The following is a 20,611-nucleotide window of genomic DNA, read 5'->3' as shown; positions in this document are numbered from 1 at the left end:
TTTCAACTCAAATATAAGCCTGCACTTCCATACATGCAGACTACAGACCAATGGCCCCCTTAATTTGGCATTCTATCATGCACTTAAAATAAGTGTAGCGCTAAAAATCCATGGCCATTAATGTAAACTACATAAATATAAGTATGCAGTAAGCACATCAAAATTCCCAGTCAGGTGTTGCTCTTGGCTGTATTTTTGTCTGCGCGATGAAACATAAAGCCAATCCGATGGGTGGTGAACACTCTTAATAATAATTATTATTATAATAATAATAATACCCACTCGTCATATCTCATCAATAAACTCCAGAAGATCATCAACCTCCTGCCTCAAGGCTGTAATTTTCTGCTGCTGCGAAGCAATCCGATTCTCAATTTCCCGTCCCCCCGACTTTTTCTCATAGCCGTCCACTACCATTGAGTGTTTCGCCATCAGCTTCTCTTGCAAATCTTTCTCCTTAACAACCAGCTCCTCCACCTATACAAACAGTCAAAAAAATTAGTAATTACATACAGTAAAACAATGTGTAAAGCAGTTAAGGTAGTGTTAGTGATCCAAACATATAGACAATACTTTGTTGAGTAATAGAATTCCAACTTCTAATGAGTTGAACACTGACGAGTATTTGAGTTTATTTGCAACAAAAAAGTTACACTAATGTTCAGTTTGATTTGCGTTTCAATGCAAGCATACATACTATAGGCTATAAACAGCAACTGAACCTTGGGTAATATCTGAGAGGTCTGCGGAGAAGATTGCAGGAATGCCAGCAATGGTTTCAAATCTTTTGAAAGATCTTTCAACAAACCATCAAATGCTTTCCGAGCTGCTTTGCAAGCTTGGACATCTCCTGTCCTTGAAAGGTCACGTAATGATGCATCCAGCTTATCATGAATTGTTAAGCATCGATTGATGTTATTTTGGAACTGTTGAATTACTGCTAGTACCTGAAATAATGGCAAGGCACATATATAATACTAATACTTCTTTCCAATTGTAAATGATGATTTTACGTAGAAAACAATCACCTACTTACCTCATCCCATTGCAACTTTGCCAAATAGGACGGTGAAGACTTGGAGATTGCCAAATCTGCATGCATGTATATAATGCCGGCAACAAAAAGAAGGAAGAATCCAGAAATCAACATCAATGGCTCCCTTAACATTGAAAGATTGCTGAACTTGTAATAAACCTGCAAAATAACCAATAATAATCATGGGATGCGAACATACAGAACAATAAAGGCCACAGAGCATAACACTGAATTTTCTTCTTAATTTAATTTTGGGGGGAGTGGGGTTGGGAAAGGTGCAAAAAGATAATCAATTTAATTTTGAGAGCTAGAAGATAGGAAAGGAAAACCTTGTACATGTAAACTGTATGCCAAAAAATTTAGTTCAATAAAGAAGGAGGCACCATCAACGAATTCTAAAAAATTTAGGTCTCCAATGGCCTGTTTGGTTGGTGAGTTCAAACAACAATTTTCAGTGTGAAAAAAGTAGTTTAAAAAGTATTGTGAAAATACGTGTTTAAAGTATTCACAATGTAAAAAATGTGTTTGATACTATGTTCCTAATAACATATTTTCAAAAGTTAAAAAAAAAAAAAAAAAAAAAAAAAAAAAAAAAAAAAAAAAAACACACAATTGTGTGTTTGGTACGTGTATGTGTTTTTTAAATAAAGTAGATATTTATCTGACATGGACTGTTTTTTTTTTTTTTGGTTAAAGAGAGAGAAACTCCTTTAAAGTTCAGACTCATCTCTCTCTCTCTCTCTCTCTCTCTCTCTCTCTCTCAACGGCACCTCAGCAGTCCAGGGTCCCAGCCTCCTTTCACCATTGTGACTTCACATCCCTGGCTACAATTTGAAGAATCAAATATGTTGCACAGCCAATTAATTTTCAGCCCAAATTCTGATCTAAATGCAAATTTGCTTCTCCTTTGTTGTTTATTTCTTTTATTTTTCTTTGGCTGTTTGATTTGGTTTGTGTTTTGTGGGCAGGGATTAAATTCAAATGGGTTTTGCTTGATTTGAAAGAAGAGGACCACCAAAATTGCAAAACAGCAAACACCAAAATAATAATAATAATAATAAGAGAAGAAAGAAGAAGACCACCAGTGTGGGTTTGTGCAAGAGAGATAGGGAAAAAAAAGGAAGAAGACCACCAGTGTTGGTTTGTGAAAGAGAGAGGGAAAAAAAAAGTCATGCAGGAGAGAGAAGACAAAGTTGTCTATGTGCCGTCCGCATCAGTGGGTCCCACAATTTTTAATATATTTACAACAATGCCACTTAGCATTGTTACTCAAAAACTGAAAACTACTCGTGAGGTGTTCTCAAAATACAGTGTTTAAACACCATAAATTGAGAACTATGACTCAAACACCCTTAGTTAAACACTCTTACCACACTTTTTTTTTTTTTTTGAAAAGCAAGTGCAAAAACATCAAGGAGTTGGGGAAAACAACAAATTTGAGATGGAATGAGGAGCTTTAAGGCATCAAGCCATCAAGCATTCAGCTGAAGCAACCGCAGCAAATATAACACAATGGAGCCTCCCTCCTACAAAATCTCCTATCCATGACCACTCCAAGACCAAGGATGAGGAAAGAGAGGATGAAAACACATTTTTGAGCTTCAACATGTTTTTCTACAAGGAGACCCACCCAAAGGAGAGGCATTGCATAAACACCATTAGGCTAAAATAACAAGTTTTTTTTTTTTGGGTTAAAGAGTACATCATTTGGTTAAATTTCTATTCTATAATTACTTATATAAAAAAATGACTATTCTATAATTCGGATGATTAGTTGCTTCAATAGGGTACATTACTGCTGTCCTACAAACTATCATAGGTTTTGCTGTCATGTTTTGAAAAGAAGTGATCATAATACCTGGAAATGCTGATTATGCTCCGGCACAGCATTGGTCTTTTCCAGCACAATCACTGGTCTACCAATGACATCTAAGTGGGAAAATTTTGTCTTCAATGGATCATGTGCACAGAAAAAAAATAAATAAGGAAAATCAAATATTTAAAAATGAAAAAAAAAAAAAAAGTGAAAAATTAAACAAGGAATCAAAAAATTGTTGGCATGAGAACTAGATCTTTTCATACCTCTTGCCATTGTTTCACAGTAAAAGGAACGGATACAGAGATATCTGTAGAACCCTCAGGCAAAACAACCTGTAATTCACATGCACCATGTCAAGGCTAAAGAGATGTATTATTCTAAAACTGACAGCAATTCATGCCTATAACACTTCCTGGCCACACATGGACTATATATTGCAAAGAAATAATTCCTAAGCAGCCTGTAATGACCGTATGACATAAAATACTGATTAAAAAGAATACTGGAATGAGAAAAAGGAGGAAATTACATAGAGAGCTAATGGGGATGACATCAGCCTCAAAAATATTTACTCAATAGACAAGTTCACCATAATCCAGGGCAAGGGGGGAGGATCACTGCACTCTCTCTCTCTCTCTCTCTCTCTCTCTCTCTCTCTCTCTGTGAATATTTTGTTCCATTTTTGGAAAAGCAAAGTTCAGCCTAACACCAACCCAAACCTGCCCACCTCATGAGGCCCATGCATGGAAATGAATGCAAGTACGTAACTCAATATAGTAATAGATCACAAAAGAGCAGTTCACTCCATATTTAGTTGTTAAGGTATTCAACAGTTAGGGAATGTTCAATTATTATAGCAGCCTCCAAGAAACTCCTTTAACCCTAGCCCCAATTTCTTCAGTTTTCCCATCCCATCCCATCCCATCTTATTATTGTCTGTGTTAACTTTATAAGATACTGGCTTTTCTAAACAGAATTGGGGTGGGGCAGGTCCAATGCCATACGTGCCACATCAATTTTCATAAATACATAAGAAATATAATATAAAGGGGCCAAAAATCAATTATCAAAATATTATCATATAACTTGCCTTCACAATGAGAGTGTCAATGACCACCTCATTCATGGGGCAACCAAAAGAAAAGTCAAGGTAGCGCCTTCCCTCCGCCTGAAACAAGAAGTCCTGAAGTGGCAAGCCATATCCAATGGTAAAGCAGTTCTCCAACCACCAAACATTGGATACCTAGGTTCAATTTCCAGTTCTGTCTGCAATCAGAGAGAAAACTAGTCAAGATCACGAATCAATTCAGATTTTCAGTCTACACATATTGGGGAAAAAAAAGAGAGACCATTTTAGAATCACTCCATAAATTGGATGTTGAAATGTTGCCAATTTCATCCCTATAATAAACAGAGTGAGCTCTTGGAGGCAATTTCGCTACAAGACTCCTAACAGCTGATGCACCTCCTACATAGCGTCTTGACTGATAATCAAGCCTGCAGCAGGAAATAAGCCATAATTGAATCTGATTAACAAAGGAATCAGCATAAAAAAAAATACAACCCTAGAAAGAAAATGTCGACAGACCTAGAAAATTCTCCCTTGCTTCGAGCACCTCCATGGACAAGATTGTAATGCTCTGTCACCTGCACGTTGCCCCAATGGGAAATCTCTATCTCCCGTACCAACTCTTGAGCAACTACAAAGGGTTGGTTCGCCTCAAAATGAACACCTATAGGTGAGTAAGAGAAGGGAGGAAGATTCTCATATGGACCATACTTAATCTCGGAACCATGAATCTTCGTATTTTCAATTTTTGTATAGGATTCAATTCTTGCCTCAGGCAGTTTAACAATGAGTGATTGGACCTTGACAGTGTAAGGGGAGAGAAAGTGTGCAGTGTCAGAGAAAACTACTAGCTGTATGTTAGCTTGAGTAATTTCCTCAGGGAATGGTTGCAATGCATGTGTAAAAACAGCCAAGACATCCAAAGTGAAGGTCTCCCCCTTGCCCAGTCCCTTGGGTAAAGATACTGAATAAAAAGTCAAGGCAGGAGGCATTCCTTTAGGGTGGACAACTTCAACAGGCAAACTAACAGCGGAAGCCTTCACCTTTCCTTTCCCTTCATTAGATGCTGCCGTCAAATATGCCAAATTCTTAGCCTGATTATCAGGAATTGTCAATAAAACCTCTGAAACCAAATCATTTCCCGCATTCTCCACCTGCAAATTATGGTAGAGAAAGAGTAAACTTACAAAATCACAAGAATAGACAAAAAATTCCCTTTAGTCTCTCTCAAAAACTTCCTGGCAAACTTTGCATGCACCTCCTAGTTTTACTTGGTTTTGATTTATCCTTTTTGTAGAGGCAACATCACCGTATTCCGGAATCATATACCACAAAACTCTTAACAAATTATCAGACCGAAAGGAGATAAGAAAAAAGAAAAGACTCAACTCATATTTTTATTCATATGAATAAAATAAAAAGACAAACTTGTAGAGTCAGTAAAAGGCAGATATCAGGCACCTTTAATGTTGAAGTGATGCGCGCAATTTGGGAAGTCAAATCAATCTGCAAGCACAGAAAGACATGTTCAATAGCAGGTATCAAGGATCAACCACATTAAAAAATCACAAAGATAAACGAATCATGATTAATAGCTAGCAGTCTTCAGCAAGGAATGTGTACTAATTTACTAGAAAAGGATCCTCTCCATTTTCCTTGAAATGGAGAGGATCCATTTCATTGTAAGGATTTAGAAGTTCACAAATGTAAAGATCAATTTAGTTATATTTTCATGAAATTTAAAATCAGTTATCATTCCCTTTATTTAATAATTCAATAGTTACAACACAAAAGGGGGGATTTGAACCCTGAATGTCACCTTTGGAAACACCAGAAGGTGCCAATTGAGCTACCAAGGCTCTTGGCAAAAATAACGGGGTACTATGTACACCTTTGGATGTCTGGAAGCTAAATGTTCACCACAAAATAGACGTTTCCCATTTGAAGGCATATGAAAAGTATCTTAAATTCTTAATCTCTGGAGGTTCGGTTTTGCATCTGAATCTAGGACGAGAAGGTGAACATAAGTAAATAAAGAAAAGACCGCTAGCTATAACTTCGAGAATTTCTTATCACGTTAGCCAATAACCTTTTAGGCCAAATGGGCATTTCTTGATGTTTGCAATAGAGACGTCCAGGTTTGAAATCCCCCTCCCTCACTCAAAATGTATCCAAAAAAAAAAAAAATTGTAATTGTACTATTGGGTTTTGTAATCTCATTCATTTTAAGGGCTTGATTGATTTTCCAAATAAAATTCTACGTCATTTGATACAAAAAAATATAAAATAATAAATTTTGTGAGAACTTCCTACTTCTTAAAATGATTCGATTCAACATGAAATGAAAAACCATCAAATTTCTTGCGGATCTTAAAATTTTCATATATAAATCACTTTCCAAACACAGCCTCATATACAATTCATTTGACATTACAAATGCTTTATCAATTTCAGATTTTGATAATTACAACCCTAAAGAAACATATCCAAAAGCGTAAGAAAAACAAAATTAGATCTGTGTTAAAACCCTAAACCCTAGAGAACTAGGAAATGCGAGGGTGAAATGGAGAAATTGAGGGAGAGAGAGAGGAGACTTACACGTCGGTCAACCTTGGAGAGGATGAGATCCGATAGCACTGGCACTGAAAGTAGAGCGATCGTGAAGACAAGTACATCCAACCTAACTCCTATCTTCATCTTCGTATCTGATTTGATTTCCAACTTCCAAGGGCTTTTGGTCTGAGAGCTAATGAGCTATGGTTTAGTCAGTTTACCAGTTAAACGAACCAAAACTCTGATTTTGTCTTTCGCGATAACAAACTGTGTTTTTTTTTTTTTTTTTTTTTTTTAATTAAAAAAAATATATTGCATATATGGTTTTTTTATAAGAAAATTACAAATGAATAAAATTTAAATACTGTACCTGGTTGTTATTTTTTTAGGTTCTATCCTTAATATTTAGTCATGTTACTACTTAATTAAAAAATAAACTTTCATTTCATAAGAAAAAATTCACATAAAAAAAAAATCTTAACAAGGTAATCTAAGAAACAACACCTAAGTACTGTACTTACAAAACTTAAAAGGTGAACTCAAAGGAAAAATTCATATAATATAATATGGTTGGTTTATAAATTTTAGTAGTTTACACATTAATTAGTTCTTTTTTGTAATGTTTAAATTATCTATTTTAGTCTTATAGGCAAAGAATAGAATAGTCTGGATCAAGGTTATCAAGATCGAAGTCTTACACAAGATTAGAGAGATGGTTCAGAGATCGAATTGTAGGATCGGTACGAGTATCATAAAATTTTACTTTCTGATTTAAAAAAAAATGGTAAAAAATAACCATAATTATAATTCATAATATATGTAGGGACACAATTTGCGGCCCAAGCCCAAAGAAGAATTGAGTAATGGCCCAGTAAGCCCAATACAATAAATTTGTAGAGAATAGGTTAAAGAGTTAGGTCTTAATGAAGTTAATAACGACTACTATGGATTTAGAAGAAGATCAAACAAGAACAAGACTCAATGGATAAAATATCTTCACTATCCGAGGAAATAATTTAGAGTATAAATCAATATAATAGCTTATAAGTACAACTTTGATTACTACAGTGTTTCTTTTCTCTTTTTCTCCGATCCTCTTCTCATGGGAGATCTTTCACATTATATATTTCCTTTCAGACTATCTTGATCCTACACTTGTTAATCATCTAAGCCTTCACTTGAGTACATATCCCATCAGACATCCTTTTTGGCTTTCGGTGAGTTGTGATAACTGAGACTACACTGTTCAGGGATCTTCTTCATAAAAATGCAGCCAGAAAAGTTGCTGCAATGCATTTAATGCGGTGGTAGTAGTTTTTCCTTTAGATATTTCTAAGTTTCTATCGCCTTTGTACGTGCTTGGAGCTCATCCTTATTGTTGAAGCTTCCTAGAAGGTCGCCTAGATCGCCCAAATACAGATTTAATCAAAATTCATCGTATCCGAGAAGGAGCTCCTCCTCGGATTATATTCCTCCATTCTTTCCTTATGTGATTCTTAATTTTGGGGTCTCTCCCAATCATTTACTCCTTCTCGGACATGTCCATATCTTCAGATAAGGCCCAAGCCCCAATATACGAATTTGGGCACTTACCCCCATAATAGCCCCTCAAAATTCTGATTTTTCTCTCTCATCCGAGGAGAAAAAGTGGGGTTTTGTTTTGTCTCAAAATTAAGGGCTAGGAATATCAAAATCTCTGAGTTTACACATGTGGGAGTATAGTTTTGTGCGCTTCATCATTGCTACTGACGTTTCAAAATCTGCGAAGTGCCATTAATTACTCCAGGCGGCGTTATGTTTCTTGCATCTAACGGTGAGGCATTAATCCAACGGCTGATATTTTTCCTCAGGGTTTGGGCGAGATAACTCCCACTCATTCTTTGCCCTCTATGTAAAGTCTTGAAGGAAATCATTTTTCCTTTACTTTACAAACTCTCTAGTTTTTCAGCGATCTCAAGCATTCAAATTCACAAGACCTGTTAAATTGTAAAGCTTACCATTCCTGTTTCCCTAGAAATCTTTGAGAGTTTTTCTAAAAGTTCCAAGGATCATCCTTCACCTTACCTCGCGTAAGTTTTGATTTCTTTGAACATTTCTTTTTCTCCTCAACCAATCTCCTCAGCCCTCAAATTTTTTTTCCTCAATTGTCGTTGTCGGTATTTTCCCTTTTAATTTGTCTGAAATGGGTAGATTTAGGCATTTAGTGGACAGCCCTGCCAAGATAGAGATCTTTAAGAAAGAATATCATATACCACAGGAAGTAGCCCTGCGGTACTGTTCCCTAGAAGAAATAGCAACCAATCGAGAAGTGGGAGAAGTCATAATCCCTATGATAGCTTTCATAGAAGTGGGAATGACTCTCCCCATGGGTAGTATTATAAGGGATTATCTTCACAACCATAGGGTATGCCCTCACTAGTGCGCACATAACCTTTTTAGGATCCTAGGGAGTATTGATGCTCTAAACAAGCATTTGTGGTCCATATGTACGAGTGTCACAAACAAAAAAGGGAGGGATTTTACCTCAAATTCCTATCTAATATTGTCAGGCTCATCTCATGTCTCTCCAAATCTAATAAGGGGATGAAAGATGACTACCTGATTGCTTCGGGGGCGTGGCATGATGGTCTTTATTGCCCAACCCAAGAGGGAGAACCAAGTAGGACATCTTAGATTTAAGTCTCCTAACAATAGATTTAGGCTCTTTATCCTCAGCCTTGTTTTGATTCTTTTTGTTTTATTTTTTTCATAACAATGGATTTTAACTTTCTGACCATGCTTTGTTCTTTTTTAGTGTTAACAGATAGAAGTCACGTAGTTCCTTGGCTCAGCTTGACTAACGTTGCAACTCTCAACTATTTGCTGAGATCTGAAATCTTTATAAGTGAAGACAGGAAGCTTCGGGCCGTCCTCCTAATTTTGGACTTCCAGCCCATCTCAGAGATATTCCAAGAGGTCAGCAATGCCATAAGAGCGGGTGACCAACGTATAGCCTGAATTGATGTGTCTCAGCCCAATTTTCTAGCTCCGCACGATCTTCCACTAGTAGCACATCCCTTTCCGCAAAGTGGTCCTCTGATCGTCCCACCAATTCAACATGTTCCCCTTGAAGTAGCAGTAGCTAGTGAAGGTGTTGCTTCATCTAATTCCTCACTAGAGGAACAAATTGACAAGTTCCGTTTTGAAGAGGAAGTGCCTCGAGAGATGCAAGTGATTCCCCTCTCGGACACTGAGGAAGAGCCCGACAAGCAATCAAGCGTCCACGCACCACTTCTAATAACTGCTCTTCCAGACGACACCTCAAAGGAAGAAGAAGAAGAAGAAGAAGAAGAAGAAGAAGAAGATAGAATGGCTTTAAACAAAGGGAGCAAAACTTTAAAAGAGCTTTTGGCTGCGAGAAATCAAGTGTCCACTTCAAAAGAGGCCAATAAGTCCCAAGTCCTAGCTAACCTTTCTATTCCTCCTTCTCAAGTTCCTAAAGACCTCAGATTGAAGCCACTTCCCGAGATGAAAAAGAAAAGGCCCAATAAGGCTTTGGAGGAAGGCAAAGTGGGCCCCCAAAAGGGGAAAAAAACAATAAAAGGTGGCCAAGGAAAACTGAGGCAGGAGATCCCCATCCGTTGAAAGCTGGGATGAATCATTTGGGGTTGAGGTGCGCTGACCACCACGTACTTAGTCCCCCAAGTTGGAAGTGGATGGAGCTGCCATCCCTTGGAATGCTTCAGTTTGAAGTTTCCAAGGAGGACACGCGGGTCATATTGCTGAAGCCCTAGAGCAGTCACTTCTTCTGCCAAGAGATATGGATGCTTACAGGCGTTTCAAGCAGCCTGATCTATTTTTATCCTTTAAGAGGGATCTTGCCTTGGTAAGTGGTTCGGTCTATCTTTCCAATTGAATACTTATTTACTTTTATTCATTCTTTTTCTTTGCCTTATATAGAATTCTTATACTCTTGTTACGCAGATTACCCAACAGGTTTTCGTGGCTGAGGACTAGGTCAAGGATGCCCGCAACAAGCCTAGGGCAGAGGCCTAATCTCGGTTCAAGGTTGAGAAAGCATTGGAGAATCTTAGGCAAGATCAAGCTAAGCTATCCGAGCAATTGAAGGAGGCGATCAAGGCCAAGGACAGTGTTGATGCAGGCCTTAAGACTGCAGAGAAGCAAGCCAAAAATCAACGCCAGAAGTTGCATGTAACTAAGATTAACTTGGCCACAGAAAGGCAATTGGTAAAAGATCTTTGGGCTGAGCTTCAGAAAGCCAAGAAGGTGGCTCAGTTAGCCAAGGAAGCGACGGATGCAGAGAAGTCAGTGTCTTATCTGCTTGGCTTGGAAGAAACGTAGATAAGGCTGGCCGGGGAACTTTCAGGGGTTTGCCGGGAATATTGTGGTAACATAGGGCAAGGCCCTTGACGCTGCAGGAGTCCTAACAAACTATGTTTTTAGGTAACCTGGGAGTATATACTATCATTCAAAAATTCACGAGCTCCCAGATTCTGATCCTTCTCCTCCCCAACATCTTCCAGAGGTATCAAACCAGCCCCTTACAAGCCAAACTACTCTTACTCCTGTTGAGGCTTTAAAGGGGTCCAGCCAGGCAGAGGACCAGGGCAAGGAAGCTAAGGGAGCTCAGGAAAAGGAGAAAGTCCAGGAGAAAAAAGCTACTTCCAAGGCCAAGGCGAAAGGTAAACAAGTTGATCCTAAGGCCAAGGATGTTACTTCTTCTCAACCGAGCTAAGCCGTCGATCCTCTAGCCCCCAAGAAAAAGACTTAATTATTAATACATTTTGTAATAGTTGTTTTTTTTTTTTAGTATAATGTATTTTCTCTCTTTTTGAATAATGAATGTACTTTTCTTCCTATCTCTCGTGTCTTTATTTCATATACTTTTAGACTCTCTATTGCAAATAATTTTGAACTATTATCACTTTAGTTTCAATAAGAACTAACCAATAATATTATTCCGCTAATAATACAAGTAATTTAGCTAAATGTTAATGAAGACTGATTCTAATAAAAATAAACAGTGAACCTGGTAAAGATTGAAAGAAGGAAATACCTTTCACATTTATCAATTCTTGAATAAATAATCAAGGATTTTACCTTATTCAAATTTAACAAACTGAGGATTCGGTCCTAGACTTGAACATTTATAGAGGTGTTGTCGAGTGTTAATTTTACCCAAGTATATGGTTCGAGGAACCTAACATGACTTAGGAGTTGTTTAACATTTATGGAAGTTGTCATTGAGTGTTTAAATGACCCATATCATCTGGTCCAAGGGCTTCAGGCATAACTAAGTTTAAGTTTAAACACTTATAAAAGTTGTCATTGAGTGTTAACCTACTCATATCATCTGGTCCGAGGACTTCAGGCATGACTGAGTTTAAGTTTAACACTTATAAAAGTTGTCATTGAGTGTTAACCTACTCATATCATCTGATTCGAGAACTTCAGGCGTGACTGAGTTTAAGTTTAAATACTTATAAAAGTTGTCATTGAGTGTTAACCTACTCATATCATTTGGTCTGAGAACTTCAGGCATGACTAAGTTTAAGTTTAAACACTTATAAAAGTTGAAATAATAGAAAGTACAAAGCCTTTATATAACAAATAAACATATTGATCAAGGAAAAACTCGTTAATAATAATACCTTCTCAAATTGTTTACATTCTACGGGCGTGGTACTACATGATCATTTAAGTCTTCTAGAAAATATGCCCTGATTTCAGCTCCTAAGATAATACTATATGGCCCTTCCCAATTGGGCCCTAGTTTTTCCCATGCTGGGTTCTTTGCAGTGCCCAGAACTTTTCTCAACACTAAATCACCAGGTACTCATGGTCTAAACTTCATGTTAACATCATAGCCCTGTTTGAGCTTGTGTTGGTAATATGCTAGTTAGACCATTGCAATTTCCCTCCTCTCTTCAATCAAGTCTAAATTTTTCTCTAGTAGCTCATTGTTATTGCTCGAACTGAACGAACTGGTTCTTAATGTTGGGAAACCAGTTTCTAGAGGGATGACAACTTCAACCCCATAAGTCATCGAGAAGGGGGTCTCCCCGGTAGATCTACGAGGCGTGGTTTGATATGTCTAGAGAACATAAGGCAGTTCCTCCACCCATTTGCCCTTCACATCATCTAGCCTTTTCTTTAGTCCATTCACTATGACCCTGTTAACAGCCTCCACTTGTCCATTCCCTTAGGGATAAGCCGGGGTAGAATATCTATTTGTAATTCCCAACTCACAACAATATCTTCTAAAAGATTTGCTATCAAACTGAAGGCCATTGTTTGAGATGAGGGAATTAGGGACCTCGAACTGGGTAACAATGTTTTTCCAAATGAACTTCTTGGCATCCATATCTCTGATGTTTGCCAAAGGTTCAGCTTCGACCCACTTGGTGAAGTAGTCCGTGCCGACCAGAAGATACCTTTTATTCCCTACTACCTTGGAAAAAGGACCCACAATGTCTAAACCCCATTGAGCGAATGACCAAGGGCTGGACAACGGATTAAGGACTCCCCTCGATTGATGTATGTTTGGTGCAAACCGTTGGCATTGATCACATTTCTTCACGTATTCTTGTGCTTCCTTTTGCATATTTGGCCACCAATAAACTTAAGTGATGACTCTGTGCGCCAGGGATCTGCCTCTAGTGTAACTTTCGCAAATTCTCTCATGTTGCTCTTCAAGGAGTAATTCAGTTGCTTCAGGACGGATACATAACAAGTATGGTCCTGAGAATGAGCGTTTATATAGTTTTTGATCCTCAGCCAACCAGAACCGAGGAGCCTTTCTACGTACCTTGTCAGCTTCTGACTTTTCTTCATGCAAGGTATCTTCCTTCAATAATAGTACCATAGGGTCCATCCAACTAGGCCCTGTTCTAACCTGGTGAGCTTGGATTGTCTCTTTCCTTACTTCTGCAAGTTTGTACAAATCTTCTACAAGGATAACCCGAGGTAGGTTTTGCACTGAGGAAGTTGCAAGCGTGGCTAAAGAATCAGCACGGGTGTTTCCACTTCTAGGGATATGCAACAAGTTGAAAGTTTGAAATCTGATTGCAAGTGTCTAACCTGACTCAAGCACCCCTGCATTCGTTCATCTTTTGCCTTGAATTCTCCTTTCACTTGGCCGACGAGTAGCCTTGAGTCTGAGAACATCTCTACTACCTTTCCACCCATTTTTTGAACCATGGTCATTCCCATCAGTAGAGCTTCATATTCAGTCTCATTATTTGTAGCCGAGAAGTCCAGCCTTAATGACTTTTCAACAGTGATCTTTTCAAGGGATACCAGCACTAACCCCACTCCGGAACCTTTATGATTCGCTGCACCATCGACATACACTTCCCACTGTAAGAGACCCTGTTGGGAAATCATGCCAACCGATTTTTCATCCATGATCTATGTCAACTTTACTTCTTCTAACTGGGGTTCAGTGAACTAGGCTACCAGATTCGCGAGGACTTGGCCCTTGATAGAGGTACGAGGCATGTATTTAATGTCAAAAGCCCATAGGACCGTGCCTTATTTAGTAATCCTTCCCATATAATCAGCACTTCGGAGTATGACTTTAAGTGGAAGCTGGGTGAGAACAACAATTGTATGTGCTTGGAAATAATGGGGTAGCTTCCATGTACCATGCACTACCACCAGGATGGCTTTCTCCAATGGTAAATAACAAACCTTGGCCTCATGTAGCGACTTGCTCACATAATAAACTGGTTGTTGTACGCCATGATCAACTCATATCAATACCAAACTTATAGCTAAGGGTCCACAGCAATATAGGCAAACAAGACTTCATTCGTTTCAGGACTAGACATGATTAGTGGTCGAGTTAGATATTCCTTAAGTTGCTTGAAAGCCAAGGCACACTCCTCGGTCCATTCAAACCCTTTCCATTTGTTAATCAGTAGGAAGAAAGGCCTACACCTATCTGCTGATTGAGAGATGAACCAGTTTAAGGTTGCAGCCATTCTAGTAAGTTTTTGGACTTCTTTGGGATTCCGAGGAGACTACAAATTGTTAATAGCTCTGATTTGATCGGGATTGACCTCAATTTCTCTGTGAGTTACCATATAGCCTAGGAACTTGCCTGATCTCACACCAAATGAGCACTTGGAAGCGTTTAAGTGCAACTTGTGTTTTTTGAGAACTTAAAAAATGCTTCCGAGATCTCCTATATGCACAGATACTACCTTGCTTTTCACTACCATGTCATCTATGTAGATTTCAATAGTCTTACCCAACTGTGGCTCAAACATCCTTGTCATCATCTTTTGGTAGGTAGATCCCGCATTTTTCAAACCAAATGACATTACCTTGTAGTGGTAGTTCCCAATGGGGGTGACAAAAACAGTCTTCTCCTGATCATCCAAAGCTAATGATATTAGGTGATATCCTAGAAAGGCATCTAGGAAGCTTATCCGAGGATGGCCTACAGTTGCATCTATTAGCTGATCTATTTTAGGCATAGGGAATGGATCTTTCGGGCAAGCCTTATTCAGGTCTGTGAAATCTACGCACACTTGCCACTTTCCATTCTTCATCTTTACCACCACAGTGTTAGCCAGCCATTCGGGGTAAAAAACTTCCTTGATTGCCCCTACCCGTTTGAGTTTTATTACTTCGTCTTTAACAGCATCTGCATGCTCTTTGGATGGGTGGTGAGACGACTGCTTTTTGGGAATGATGGATGGATTAACATTTAGATGATGACATGTGAAGTCTGGATCTACCCCCGGGACCCCAATAGCGTCCCATGCAAACACATCGAGGTTTTTTCTAAGGAATTCTACCAGCTCTTCCCTCTTTTGAGGGGGTAGCTGAAATCCGACCAAAAAGAATTTTTCTGGATCATTACCAATAACAACCTTTACCAGGTTTTTACATTTAGCCTCCTCGGTTGAATCATCGATTGGTAACGCCAGAGGTTTTAACTACTATAAATCCTTTTCAGTATAGGCTGAGGACCCAGCTTCAGGTTTATGCTGGATGGCGAACACCAAGCATTGTCTAACTACAGACTGATCTCCCATGATCTCCTTAACCTGGCTTTCAGACAGATATTTGACCTTCTGGTGTAGAGTAGAAGAAATGGCTCCTAGTGTATATAGCCAGGGTCTGGCCACAATTGCTATGTAGGGTGAATAAGCATTTACGACAATGAAATCCACCTCCACCACTTTCAAACCAATCTGCACTGGTAGTTTGATTTGGCCTTTTGGGATGACAATCTTCCCATCAAAACTCACCAAGGGAGAGCTGTAGGGCGTTAAGTCCTCGGGTTTTAAGTTCAGCCCCTTATATAAGTCGGGATACATTATCTCGGCACCACTGCCTTGGTCCACCATTACCCTCTTCACATAATATCTCCCAATTCTAAGGGTAATCACCAAAGCATCATCGTGAGGCTGGATGGTTCCGATTTTATCCTCATCTGAGAAGCCCAAAACTGGTTGAATTTCCATTTTAGCCCTCTTCAGATCTTGATTAGCATCCTCGGTGAATAGCTGAGACACGGACATTACTCTGGATGGACCTGGTGTAGCGAAGATGACATTTATCGTTCTCAAGGGGGGTCTGGAAGAATCATCTTTTCGAGATTTTGAATTTGCCTGGCCCTCCCGACCACTAGAGTGATGTAAGAGTTGTTTTAATTTACCCTCACGAACAAGCTGGTCTAAGTGATCCCATAGGCTCTTACAATCCTCTGTGGTGTGTCCATGATCTTAATGGTATTGGCAATAGAGGTTGTGGTTGCGTCTTTCGGGGCTTCCCATCATTTTATTTGGCCGTTTAAAGAATGACTCATTTTTTATCTTCTCTAGAACTTGATGCACCAGCTTTTAGAACACGGCGTTGACTGCCTGATGATTTGCTGATCTTAATTGTCCATCAAAATCTCTATGGGGTTTGTTATTATTGTACCGATCCGACCTACAATCCCTCATTTCCTAAGGGATAACCTTATCCTTTCCTTTTCCCTGCTGCTGATCTTCCTTAACTCTTTTATACTTATCAATCTTGTCCATCAGTTGGTGCACACTGGTGACAAGTTTACCAGTTAGAGACTTTCTCAAACCGTGCTCGGTTAGAAGGCCGAGCTTAAAATTACTAATGGCCACTTCATCAAAGTCACCATCCACCTCGTTGAACATCTCCCAATACCTATCTGAATACATTTTTAGGGTCTCGCCCTCTCACATATTTGAGGATAGTAGGGAAGCCAAAGGCTGACGAACCCTGCGACATGTGACAAAAAGGGAACTAAATGCCCGAGTGAGCTTTCTAAAGGAACTTATAGAATTCGCTTTCAAGCTATCAAACCAACTCATTGCGACCGGTCCAAGACTGGATGGGAAAACCTTGCACATCAAGGCTTCATCTTTGGAATAAACAGCCATCTTTTAGTTGAAATGACTCATGTGCTCTACAAGATCTGTTCGACCATTGTAGATGGTGAAAGTTGGCTGATGAAAGCACTAAGGAAGTCTTGCCTCTTCAATCTTATGCGTGAAAGGCGACTTAGAGATTTGGTTCAGGGCCTTGCTTATAGCGTCATTTCCCACACCTTTACGCAACGGGTTTCGAAACCGCCGCTCACGATCATGCTATTCTTCATAGGAGAAGGATTTGTTGGGTGGATTTCAAGACCTCTGCCAGTAATTAACGTCCATTTTGTCATTAGAAGACACGTCAGAGTTCAAAGAAGCTTGTTTCCTCTTTACGTGGCGTAACTTTCTTTTTAACTGATCGATTTCCAATTACATGCTCTTGTTGTTCTTTGCATGAGAGATATGGCTTTTCCCTCGAGGTTGACTTCTGTCCATGTGTGTGGGGTGGACACTTCCTTCACGATCACCTCTCTGCTCAAGGTTAAGAAAAGGGTCACCGTGTTGGGATTCTCTCAACTCTGCTTGTTGTGGACCTGGTTCTGCCATAGTTAACCGTTGCCTTCATTATCACACAAGCTCTTCCCACAGACAGCGCCAATTGTAGGGACACAATTTGCAGCCTAAGCCCAAAGAAGAATTGAGTGATGGCCCAGTAAGCCTAATACAATGAATTTGTAAAGAATTGGTTAAAAAGTTAGGTCTTAATGAAGTTAATAACGGCTTCTATGGATTTATAAGACAATCAAACAAGAACAAGACTCAATGGATTGAATAACTTCACTGTCCAAGGAGATAATTTAGAGAATAAATCAATATAACAACTTATAAGTACAACTTTAATTAATATAGTGTTTCTTTTCTCTTTTTCTTCAATCCTCTTCTCATGGGAGATCTTTCACATTATATAGTTCTTTTCATACCATCTTGATCCTACATTTGTTAATCATCTAGGCATTCACTTGAGTGCATGTCCCATCAGACATCCTTTTTGGCTTTCGATGAGTTGTGATAACTGAGACTGCACTGTTTAGGGGTCTTCTCCACATAAATGCAGCCATAAAAGTTGCTGCAGTGTATTTAATGTGGTGGTAGCAGCTTTTCCTTTAGATATTTCCGAGTTTCTATTACCTTTGTACGTGCCTGGGGCTCATCCTTATCGTTGAAACTTCTTGGAAGGTCACCTAGATTGCCCAAATACAGATTTGATCAATATTCATTGTATCTGAGAAGGAGCTTCTCCTCGGACTATATTCCTCCATTCTTTCTTTATGTGATTTTCAACTTTGGGGTTTCTCTCAATCATCTACTCCTCCTCGGACATGCTTATGTCCTCAGATAAGGCCCAAGGCCCAATATACGAATTTGGGCCCTTACCCCCGCAATATATATTAAAGAAACATTGGAAAAAAAAAAATTTTGATAAAAATTAGTGAAATTACTAATAAAGTACTAAATTACAAATCACTACAAGAAAAAAAACCTTATTGTAACAAAACTTTTTGTTGCAATTAACTTCAAATTATTGCAATAAACCTCTATTGCAACGAAAAAAATTTTGTTGCCTGCTGTTGCAATAAAGTCTGTGACAATAGAATATTGCAACAAAAATTTCATTACAATAGAGTTTTGTTGCAATTAAATATTTTTATTATAATTAAAAATACTTTATTGCAACAAAAAATATTGTTGCTACAATTTGTTGCAACAAAATTTTTGGCCAAATTCTCAATCCTGTCTCTTTCATGCAACTAACAATCTTTGCAAGTTCTTCCAAGCATCATTTCAAAGATGTGTAGTTTTTTGACAAAATAACGATAGCAAATATGGATTCTTCTATTGCTTTAAAGAGTTCAACCAAAATAGGTTACAAATGTGAGTGAGGTTAGAAGTTTCTTGGGCTTTGCTGGTTACTATAGAAGATTTGTAGAGGGATTTTCCCACATTGCAGCTCCTTTGACACAATTAACTCGGAAGAATGTTAAATTCAAGTGGAAGGAAGAATGTGAGAAAAGCTTCAAAGAGCTAAAGCGAAGATTGGTCATAGCTCTAGTGTTAACTTTCCCTTCAGGTACAGGGGTTTTTGATATTTATAGTTATGCTTCTTATAAGGGACTTGGTTGTGTGTTGATGCAAAATGGGAAGGTTGTGGCTTATGCCTATCGTCAGTTGAAAAATTATAAGAAAAATTACCCTACTCATGACTTGGAGTTGGATGCAATTGTTTTTGCTTTGAAAATTTGGAGACATTACTTGTATGGGGAAAGATGTGAGATTTTCACTGATCATAAAAGTTTAAAGTATTTTTTTACTCAAAAGGAGTTAAATATGAGGCAACGGAGATGGTTGGAATTGGTTAAGGATTATGATTACTCTATTAACTATCATCCTAGTAAGGCTAATGTTGTAGCTGATGCTTTTAGTAGAAAGCCTTCAAGTTTTTCAGCTACTTTGCTAACCACTCGAAAGGAAATTATTCGGGATCTTGATAGGATGGAGGTTGAGGTTGTTATGGGCCATTCTGAGGCCTACCTAGCTAGTTTGAGGGTTCAACCAACTTTGGTGGAAAGAATTAAATTGTCACAGGCCGATGACCCACATTTAAAGAACATCATGGATGAGGTGCGTAGTGGAAAGAAATCTAAATTTTCTATCTTTGAGGATGATGCTTTGAGATTTGGGAGTAGACTTTGTGTGCCTAATGATCTATTGATTAAAAAGGAGATTCTAAAGGAGGCTCACTACTCTCCATATACAATACATCCGGGTAGTACAAAGATGTATCATGATCTTTGTGAAAACTTTTGGTGAATAATATGAAAAGGGAGATTTCCCACTTTGTACAGCAATGTTTGACTTGTTAGCAGGTTAAGGTGTTGCACCAACAACCCTCGGGTTTGTTGTAACCACTTCCTATTACCCAATGGAAGTGGGAGAAAATTACTATGGATTTTGTTTCAGGATTTTCAAGATCTCTTAAGGGTCATGATGCTATTTGGGTGATTGTTGATTGAATGACAAAAACAACTCATTTTCTCTCTATTCGGATGAACTACTTCCTTGATCACTTAGCTTAGCTCTATGTTGATGAGATTGTGAGACTTCATGGAGTACCTGCTACTATTGTTTTAGATAGAGATCCAAGGTTTACTTCTCATTTTTGGGGTGGTGTGCAAAAGGCCTTGGGTACTAGATTGAATTTTAGCACAGCTTTCTACCCTCAGACAGATGGACAGTCTGAAAGGACTATTCAAACTCTAGAAGATATATTGAGAGCATGTGTTTGGATCTTAAAAGGAGTTGGGCTAGTCACTTACCTTTGGTGGAGTTTGCTTACAATAATAGTTACCATTTAAGTATCAAAGCAACACCTTATGAGGCTTTGTATGGGAGAAAGTGTAGATCCCCAATTTATTGTGATGAGGCTGGAAAACGAAAACTCTTGGGGCTAGAGATTATTCAGACGACTTGTGAAAATGTAAATATGATTCGTGATCAACTACGAGCAGCCCAAAGTAGACAAAAAAGCTATTATAACATTAAAAGGAAGGCTTTAGAACTTGAAATTGGAGATAAAGCTTTCCTACGGGTTGCACCTATGAAAGGAGTTATGAGATTTGACAAAAATGGTAAGTTAAGCCCTAGGTTTGTAGGGCCTTTTGAGGTCCTGGAGAGAGTGGGCAAAGTTGCATATAGAATTGCCCTACCATCGACCCTGTTAGGAATTCATA

The 20,611-nt window shown here is 38.6% G+C and overlaps 1 protein-coding gene across 1 annotated transcript; it reads right to left on the bottom strand.

Annotated features, from left to right (window-relative positions):
* LOC112016145 (dolichyl-diphosphooligosaccharide--protein glycosyltransferase subunit 1A) lies at nt 1-6,720 on the bottom strand. The gene is given in 11 exon segments (XM_065773454.1): nt 1-477; nt 723-947; nt 1,037-1,195; nt 2,895-2,984; nt 3,119-3,187; nt 3,946-4,070; nt 4,073-4,121; nt 4,205-4,352; nt 4,444-5,078; nt 5,386-5,430; nt 6,523-6,720. Coding segments are annotated over 11 exon segments (1,836 nt in total). The 5' UTR covers nt 6,622-6,720; the 3' UTR covers nt 1-285.
* Between the last annotated feature and the right edge of the window lie 13,891 nt (nt 6,721-20,611).

Source organism: Quercus suber, unplaced genomic scaffold (assembly GCF_002906115.3).
Source record: "Quercus suber isolate HL8 unplaced genomic scaffold, Cork oak 2.0 scaffold_6, whole genome shotgun sequence".
NCBI classification, from domain to species: Eukaryota; Viridiplantae; Streptophyta; class Magnoliopsida; order Fagales; family Fagaceae; genus Quercus; species Quercus suber.
This window is presented reverse-complemented; position numbering and strand designations above follow the sequence as displayed.